Source organism: Stegastes partitus, unplaced genomic scaffold (genome assembly GCF_000690725.1).
Source record: "Stegastes partitus isolate 25-593 unplaced genomic scaffold, Stegastes_partitus-1.0.2 Scaffold988, whole genome shotgun sequence".
Taxonomy (NCBI): Eukaryota; Metazoa; Chordata; class Actinopteri; family Pomacentridae; genus Stegastes; species Stegastes partitus.
In genome coordinates, this window is record NW_007578719.1 from 205,058 (window position 1) to 215,110 (window position 10,053).

Consider the following 10,053-nt stretch of genomic DNA (forward strand, 5'->3'; position numbering starts at 1 on the left):
ACCGGCCGCCAGAACTCAGCCAGCCTTGTTTTTCCCTTTCTCAATCCCTTCGCTTTCTGTGTAACTACAACACCTGCTGCACGGCCCTCTGCTTGCTCCAAACTTCAGGCCTGTAGCCGCCTGAGAAAAGAGTGTGAACACAGGTGTTTGCTTTTATCTCATGTGTTTGTGCTGCTAGTGAGCGAAGAATGGCACGCTGACGCTGGAGGTTTAACTGTTGATCCACGGAGCGGACAGCCAGCAGCTCCTGGGGGATTAAACTAATTTTTTAAAGGAGCAGTCGTCCCTAAAATACTTACTGTAGGTAATGTTGGATTGTGTAATAAACATGTGATTAACCCGCCTGTCAGTTTCTGACTGCATGACCTTAAAGTCATATGAGGATACATCCAGTGCAGCCAAAACTTAGTGAACTGCATATCCAGAGGAACTAGAACTGTGCTCAGAAAAAATGTAAGTTATGAAAAAAACAACACCTGTATCCACAAGATAGTGAACATATCACTGAAAGACAGTAAGAACATACCTAAAATTAAACCACACTTACAAGTTGTGAATTACACTTTTGATTGGCTCATTACTGTTAGACATATCAGTGCTTGTGTTGATTCTTCACCATTTATTTAGTTTACACATGTGCATCTTGTTGCTGTGATGTGACATATAAATGTAATATAGGAAGATCTTCAGTAACAAAATGACTCATCAGAAAATCTTCTTATTCTGTCCAGAGTGAGATTTTAGACTCAGGGTTGTTGAAATGTCATTTTTGATGGCTCAATTAAATAGTTTAAAGGTGGAAGGCTGCGGTTTACTCCGCGGTTTTTCGTTACTTGTTATGTAGCGTAATACTGGTGGATCATATAGCTCACATTTAACGAGCATCCTCCTCCAAGGTAGCAAAACTTACTGACTGATTTATTGCTGTTTGGAGGAATAGCTGTGCTGTGAATAGTGTGAATCACCCACACCTTTACTATAGACCCTGTAGGGTGTAAGTTAAGGATTTGTCTTGGAGTGACTTGTGAAGAAACTGACTGCTCATATTATTAATTCAGCATTGCAATCTTTTATCTTTACTGAAAATCATTTAGAAACTGTGATTTTATATCGCTGACATTGTGGGGGGGACAAAGTCTCAGTTACTCACTATAACGAGAACCTATTTTTGCAATAATGACACACTTAGTTTACATAATTACAGCACCGGAGTAACACAGATAAGGTTCTCTTCATTAAAATAAAATGTGTATATTTAGCTACAAATGTCTCTGGAGACAAAAAAAATAAAAAAAATTCTTAAGAGAAGTGCCAATCACACTTTACTAATATGTTAAACAAAAGAGAAAGTCAAACAGATACTAAAATCAACAGAAAGAACTAATAATTAAAGTCAATACGATTGCAAAATGTGTAAATGTGCAACTGTAATAAATGTGCAGCCCTCAAACAGAATAAAGGGATCGCTTAAAAAAAAAAAAAAGACAGAAAGCTGCAGCATTACTAGGATGATCACATTATTTTATTTCTGTACTTCTAGGTTGGTAGTAGAGGGATGTTTGCAGTTGGCTTACGTAGTGTTCTTAGAAAAACTATGACAAATATTGATGATTTAAGCTGCTTTTTCTTTAGTGGATAGATGTCTCTTGGCTCAAAGAAAAATCCAAGCTGTTACTTTTTTGTCTACTTATCTTTACATTTACCACAAATTGATAAACTGAATGAAAGCAACATCCCCAAAAAGAAATCCACAAAATGTAGCTGATTTGTACAAACAACATTGTACTGTAATAATGACAATACTCATCGCCTGCATGCTTCAACAAATGAGCTGAATTCAAAAGCTGTCTGTAGTGACACTATTGACCTGCGGCTGCACTCTGTTCCTGTTGCAGCTGAAGAGCCAGGCTGCCCTCCTGTGGCGGTAACGCTTCGACAGCAGCACATAGAGCACCGGGTTGATGCAGGGGTGCAGGTACTGGAGCACAGTGCAGGTGAAGTAGAACATCTCCCAGGCCTGTCCGTGACGATACAGCCCCAGGTAAACACACAGCTCCAGCACGTAACCGGGCAGCCAGCACACTGAGAAGGTAGCGGCCGCCAAGAACACCATGACGGAGGCTCTGCGGGTGTTTCTGGCACTGGACACTGACATTACAGGGCTCTTGTGGAGGAAAAGAGCCAGACGGACGTAGTTGAAGGCGATGACTAGCATTGGAACAAAGTAGTAAAGCACAAACTGGCTGAGGATCACTTGGTAGTGGTGCTCATGAATGGTTGGAAGGCAGAAGGAGCAGTTCGCCAGGCTCGGGCCCAGATACTCCTTGGTGGCAAACATTCGCAGAGGCAGGCTGATGAAGAAGCTGAGGGCCCAGACCAAGACAAACATGAGGATGACCAGGTCCATGTTGGGCGGCTGGTACGGGTTGGTGATGATCATGGCGCGGGTCATGGACACGGCGCACAGTGAGTAGGTGCTGGCGGCCAGGCTGAAGGCCAGCAGGAACTGGTAGACCTTGCAGAAGGCGTTAGTGAGAGGCCAGGTTAAGCTCACAGCAGTGTACATGGTGAAGGGGATGAGCAGCAGGGTTAGAAAGTCAGCCAGAGTCATGCTTAGTAGGAGGATGTCCAGGCGGTTCTTACGTAATGTGTTGTACTTGGCAAACAAAGAGAAGACGAGCAGGTTGGCACAGAGCCCGATGCCCATGATCACTCCACAGGTGCAGACAAAGATGAGCCCATAGATATTGGGAGTCGCCATGTTACCATCACCTGGCTAATTTTAAAAAACTGGTAATTCCAAACTTCTGTTGCTTACAGCTTCTCAAGGGAGATGATGTGACGCTTGTCTTTGTCATATATGATGGAAAACTTGATATATTTGGTTCGTGGATTACAAGTCGAACAAAACAAGGCACTTTGATCTTGAGCTCTGAAAAAACATTACAGGAAACTTTGATGTTTTACTGACATTTCATAGACAAAAACAGACAATAATCAAGAAAAATACTGGTTCGTTGCAGCTCTATTTATGTTACTTCTAATGAAAGAGGAAGATTATATGTCATATCGCTAAACATTAAAATACAACCTTTGTTTTTTAGCTTGGTCATAATAGTTAGTCATCTGTAAGGCTTTTGTAAACCCACGAGTTATAGAAAAATATGTGTCAAAATTATTTCAATGAAATCACATATATGATGTAAAATCACCTAAAAATCCTGGAGTATACAGAGAACAATGTAGCTCCCTACTGAGGAGAAAATGTATTTGAATTAAACATAGCTGGCAGCTACTGAGAGCTACATTTTCACTAAAGATAGGCGTTAACAAGTACAGGTGTTAGTCTTCACAGCTCATTTTAAAATGGTGTCAGATTCATCATTTAGTCCTACTCACCATCGTTGTTCCTCAGCCGTGTCTGGTCTATGAGTGAACCATCGTCGTTATGTAACCTGGATAAATCTTTTTTACTGGTTTCTATCTTGTGAAAATGGACTGAAGAGGTGAGAGGTTGCAGCCTCTGAGGATTCATTACAAAGTGTGATGGCTGGATGTGAAGGGAAGAAAGGCAAACATTACCTGGGCCACATTGATTCTGGTTGACTTGGTTTAAAGAGAAACGGTCTCTGGTCAGCTGCTGAAAAAACAGCGATGCTTTGTGTGCACCTGTTTTCTTGTTATTGCTTGTGGGTGTTATAAGCACATAATAAGGGTCTTTTTAAACAGCTATAACAGCATTCATAACTGCATTAACTATTAATAAATGCCTCATAACACTGTATTTGGAATTGCATATAGAAAAAAGCCTATTGAGGGAATGATCCAGCAAAGTCTTAAAGAGAACTTGGTCAACCTGAGTCATGTACTGATAAAAGTATGTGGCTGTGAATATATTTTTCAACATCTTTTCAATCAGGGATGTAGTGTTTGTGCCACTAATGTAATATCTCAAGTACAAAAATGATAAGCAACTGTTCAGAACAGAAAAAAAAACATTCTGTGAAACATATTGTAGCTTAGGGCTGCAAGGTGGCTCGGTGGTTAGCATCGTTGCCTCGCAGCAAGAAGGTCACCGGTTTGCGTCCCGGTGAGGACACCCAGGATCTTTCTGAGTGGAGTTTGCATGTTCTCCCCGTGCAGCGGGGGTTCTCTCCGGGTTCTCCGGCTTCCTCCCACAGTCTAAAAACATGTTGAGGTTAATTGGTGATTCTAAATTATCCGTAGGTGTGAATGTGAGTGTGCTTGGTTGTCTGTCTTTAAGTGTAGCCCTGTGATAGACTGGTGACCTGTCCAGGGTGTCCCCTGCCTTCGCCCTAAGTCAGCTGGGATAGGCTCCAGCCTCCCTGCGACCCTAGTGAGGATTAAGCGGTGTATAGATAATGGATGGATGGATATTATAGCTTAAATATATAACCTAAATATAGCTTAACAGACTTTACTCACCACAACAAATGAGGTGAGTAAAAGTAACAAGCTTAAGGACGTCAGGGCCAAATTGCACAATATATTTGATTCTAATAGAAATAACATCTAAAGGGAAAAAATCTTGTAACTTGATTGATAACAGTTTGGAGTGCAGTTTACTTATACACTTAACTGTGTTGTAGCAATGATGCATTAACTGTTTATGCACATTTAAAAAGTCACTGAAATTTTCAAAATGCTTGAAAAAACAGTTTAAAACTACTTTATAGATAAACAATTACAACTGGTGTATACCGTGTTATCAACTGTTGTACACCACACATGGGGAGAAGGAGTTATAAACATTTTTAAATGTGCTTATATCTCTTTACAACTACACTACAACACTTGCTATTTAGTGCATTTTAAAGCATTTCATCATTGTTTGTATGCTGTCTTTATGAGGTTATAAATGCTAAATAGACCCTCAGCCCTCCCCCTCAGTCTATGAAGATGCTGTTTGTTTGTTTTTTATTCATGCTAAAAAGGATTAACTTTTTAAACTCAACACCTCAAACCACCTTAAGACAGTCGGTCTGTAAAGAAAAAAAAACGTCCAGCCCATTGATTACGTTCTCTGTTCCTCCCCCTCAGTGGAGATTTTAATGTTTCTCTCCATTGTTTGATTGATTTCTTCAGTATGAGCTGCAGCCTTCTAACAGTGGCTTTATCAGGCTTTCCACAGCATTTATGACTCTGTCAGCTAATGGCCTATGGTGTACACTGCTGCTCTTAGCACAGGATATAGCTGACGTTGATGCATTTGCGAAGCCCCTCCATTACCAGCGTTTCATTCAGTGGCTGTTAAAATGTCACGTGATCTCAAGTGGGACATTAACAGCTTCATAGTGTCCTGTGCGTGTCAAAAGTCAACAAAAACATTGATGTGTTTTTGTCATACTGCAGCCTAATTGTTAAAAATCAGTTTAGACCCACATGTCAAACTTACTGCTCTTTTCTCAAAGCAGAACATCCCTGCTTTATGCACAATAAATGTGAAATAATTATTTGATGAATCAATTTGCTGACTTTTGTTTATTAATTTATTTTTGATAATTTAGTAATTGGTCTTTTTTTCTTGCAAAATTGACAAACATTTGCTTTTTCTACATTATCACGTGTGAAGATTGGTATAGCAATAATATTGTTATATGATAGTTAAAAGAATACAAGTTTGTCGTATTATTTGGACTAAACAGGCAGCGTTTGGTTATTTTTGGACATTGTATTGATAAAACAGTTAACAACAAATCAACAGATAATTAAAATGAGCAGCCTTAGTCTCCTCCATATCAACGTCCAGTTTTAGATTATAGAAAACATTCAGTGGACTTCTGTCATTAGTTCTTGAAGATGTTTCTCCTCTAATCCATGTGTCGTCTTTAGTTCAACCGTTCTATGTCTGTTATTACAAGGGGTTCAGTTCCACCCAAGTTATTTTAAGTTTCTGACGTCTACTCTCATTTGTGCTAACTTTAACATTAATATTATAATTTGTTCTCAAAAATTTCAGTGAAAACACAATAAAATATTGTGAAAAAAATCATTCCAATTCCAATGATCAAAGCAACTTCCTCAAACGTTTTTTTTTTCTTTCACTATCCACAATCTAAAGATAATCCCTTTAACTCCACAAAAGACATTTAAAAGAATTTTCGAATAATGAAAAATAACTAACAATCAAGCATTAATATCAATAGTTGCTGCTGCTTGATTCTCCGTTGACTGGATTACTCAACAAGTCATTCTAGCTCCTGTCATAAATGCTGCATGTCGTGTTTGTGTTGAATAAAGACGCCGTGAATCAGAGTCTCTCTAATGGCTACAATTTTTAATGTTTGATTAACTGGAAACCTGTACAGTATGCCCTCAGTGCAAGTGCAGAACATTATAGGAGTCTGATAGCCCCTGACTTGGGCTTATTCTATAAAAATAAACTATAAATGCAAAATGATGGGAGTGGGTTTGACGAAGCATCCAATAAGTTACAAGTCCATGAGGGATCTAAGGAGGGAACGGAAACCAGGACCATCAAAAAAAAAAAAAAGCATCACCAAAGTAGAACTCAACCACAAAAGAACATTTACAGGATATAACTAAAGTGCATTATGGAATTTAGTCAGCAGCACCGTGATACATTCACAAAATAAATATACATTTTCAAAGTGAAATAAATTATGGCAGAACCATTTGAACGGATGTAATCATTGAACAGTTTGTCGTGACTGTAAGTCCATGATAGTCAACACATAGAGAGCCAAACCAAAGCAGACCACTCAGCATCCCAGTTTTTGTGAAGTTCTAATATATAAGAAATAAATACTTCCTCCTATGCTCTACTCGTGCTGGTTAGAAATTACAATATATGCCATGGCTTTGAAGACGATCAGGGTTACAGAGGTGTAAAGATTTTCCAAATAAATATGGATCTAAGAAGATGTTGTGGTGACACTCCAGGAAGTGGGATTGTTTTAGGACAAACATACAAACGTTGCAAACTTTTATCATACAAGCAACAACCCCGGGGCCGTAATCTGAAGTGACCGAGTCGGGAGCAGTTCGAGTCTGTCAGGCCTGTCAGCGTCTTAGTGCAGTACCACAGGACGGGTACTGGGGGTCTCTCCTGCAGGGTGCTGCGTCCTTTATGGCCCCTTTGTTGACACAGATCGCGCTCTCCTCCTCTTCTTGTCATTCTCTCTGCGCCGGCCTAACCTCACCTTTTTTTTCCTCTTGGTGGCAACTTTTAGTGGCTGGTCCTTATAAGCCAGAGCCTTGTTGGTCTCCTGGGGGAGGTTAGTGCCCTCCCTATCCAGCCTGAACCTGTCTGGGAGGTCCTTGGTGGCCCCTGGGGGCTTCTGGTGTAGAGCATTTCCACTGAAGGTCTGGCTCGGCGTTCTGCTCTGCACAGGTGGCGCGCGTTCGTCGGCCGTGTGCACCTCCTCCAGCAGCTCCTGTAGCCACATACGACGCTTGAACTCCTGCAGGGAGCGACCTTTATCGTGCATCAGCTGGGCGTGGCTCACTGACCTCCTCCTGACAGCAGAAAAAGTGACACAGAGTCAGATTAACATGTACTACAAACAGAAAATAAAGCAAAAAAAAAAACATTTTGAGATTAGATATTAGCATCTTAAAGCCAAAACCTGTATGAAGGCAGCACATATTTCTTATTTCTAGATTTTCAAAACCTGTTATAATGTCTGTTGCCAGCCAATTCTCATAATTCTCTTTTTTGTTGTTGTTGTTGTTTTAACCCATGTTGGAATTTTATGTGACACCACAGTGGTGAGTTTATGTAGGGAATGGTTTTAGAAGTGGTGGCAGCTGAAATTTAAGGTCAGGCTTCAGGAAACCTCAGTACAGTAGGTGGCAGCATAAACAAGTGTGAGAGCTGTCACTAATCTGAGTTTAAGACTAAAACAGAGAAAACCTCCTTATTTTAACACGTCCAGGTAAACTGTCGTGGTGTTTTTTAAATAAAAAAAAAATAGAAAATGGAATCTTTCTTTGGCTTATCTTTTCTTTTTTTTTATCAACCTGCCATTTTTAAGTACATTTTGCATGCTTTTTTTCCCCCAAAAAAACTTTCCAAAATGACTCTTGAAGTAACTCACGTTCTGCTACTAAGTGCATCAACTGGTCTCCCATCAAGTGTCACTGGGGAACACAGCAAGAACACAGCCAGACTCCACTGATGAAGCATGACTATAGAGCACATCCTTGAGCCAAACATCTGAAGGACACAATGAATATTATCAGTCACTTTGATAAACTAAGTAAGATTTTGCTCATTAAAATAATGCTTAGCTGTGTATCTGCTTTTTAATAGCTGTTTTTGGCGGAAAAATTAGATAGTTTTTGAGTATTTGATATTCCCAAGCAGTAAACAGTTTATGTAAATGAAGAAGAGATTTCAACTTACATGGTGTGATTTCTTTCCCCAGTAAAAATCCACAAAAAGCTGCGATCTTTTTGATCTTGTTGCACAAAAAAAATGGAAAAAAATAAAAATTTACAAAATAATAACAGAAATTATTTGGCCAAATACAATTTGGCCCGTTCAGAACTTGTGTCCAGGTCCATTGGTGCAAATGCAGCCTAGGGAAATCCCCTGCGAGTCTGCTCCATTCATTTGCCTCCCAACAGTGTGTGTTGAGCTATTTATTTCTCCCCAGTGTCCAAATTAAAAGAGGGATAAAGATAGAAAGAGCAGCAGCCCATCAGCTGCAGAGCTGCCACTCCACTCAGTCCTGCAGGAAAATCATGAAGAGCAACACTGAAGCATCATCTCTGGTGGCCAAAGCTGGAGAGCAGAGCTGAGAGGCTTTTTCAGTCCAGCACTGTGAGCGAGCCTGTGTGAGTCTGTCTGAGAGAGAGGCACTGAGAGAAAGTCAAACTCCTCTTTGGGTGAAGATGCATGCACTACCTCAGCCCCTACCCATTAAGTCCAGTCCTAACACCCTGCCCAACCTCCCAACCCTCACCTCTCTCCCTCCCCTCAACCCTTCACACACACCTGCTGTGACATGAAGCTGGTGGCCGCGCAACATCCAGACGGCCACGCAAACAAAGAGCGCGCTGAAGGGGAACTCCTCAGTGGCTGGATTTTTGATCAGTTTCAATTCATTCAGCTGTCCTTTCCAAATGAAAGCACGCTAACAATTCTTTCATAAAGAGGTCAGAAATGACAGGTGTCCACCAACGTCGGTAATCATGGGTTACCAAGCAGAGAGTGAACAGTTTAAGGGGAGGGGCAGGGTTACTCCAAAGTAAACAGCCAGGCCTAACCACTTTCCCAGGGGAGAATGACCATAACCTCAGAGAAACCCAACCCACAGCCTCTCACTGCAGACCATTCAATTCGCCTCCACTCTGCCTCAGCAAACCAGCTCACCACCGAATGGTTACAGTGGCTTCTGAGGTATCTCTGACATTCAGCTAATAAGGAGAGCAGAGAGCTATGATTGAGGCAGCTGTATACAAACCCAGGTTCACCGTGTATGTTTAGATGTTCAGTCTTCAGCGTCATGTAGATTTACTGAAAATGTTATAAATGCACATGTTACAGCTCAGCAGGCTCATGGCTAAAAGTGGATGTATTTTTGGTGTCATATTGATTGACAGAGTGCTGCACACTTCAGTGTGGTCAAGGATGCAACGAGAAGTGATTATTTTTTAATATAATGTAATTTTTTACAGTCAAACATGATTAACTCCTTTTAAAAGTACCTTGGTTACTTTATGTGTGATTTTGCACACATTTTGCAAATCATAATAAATGTGAATATTGAAAGGATTAATGTTATGTTATACAGTTAGATACTATAGTTGCAATGGCAGTCAGTTCCTCTCACGATTTTTCAGTAATTTTGAAACTGATGTGACGTGTGAAAACAACTTTAACCAGACTTCAGGTCCATCCAAATAGAAAGTGTTTTTAAAAATAACATCTAAAGTAACAGACACACTTGCATTTTATCAAATATATCAGTCCACATTGACTCCAAATGTGCATCCTTGCAGGACAATTCCTTTTTTAATGCGTATTACCAATGCCTACCTGGAACCTGTGTTAAATATCATACT

At 40.3% G+C, this 10,053-nt stretch overlaps 1 protein-coding gene across 1 annotated transcript; it reads right to left on the bottom strand.

Moving 5' to 3' along the window:
• Positions 1–6,277: 6,277 nt before the first annotated feature.
• On the bottom strand, positions 6,278–8,957 carry LOC103366873 (parathyroid hormone-related protein-like). The gene is made up of 3 exons (XM_008294730.1): positions 8,390–8,957; positions 8,082–8,200; positions 6,278–7,500 (listed from the first exon to the last, which is right to left on the bottom strand). Exons 2-3 carry the CDS (start codon positions 8,198–8,200, stop codon positions 7,110–7,112), a joined length of 510 nt encoding a protein of 169 aa, XP_008292952.1. The 5' UTR covers positions 8,390–8,957; the 3' UTR covers positions 6,278–7,109.
• Positions 8,958–10,053: the final 1,096 nt, after the last annotated feature.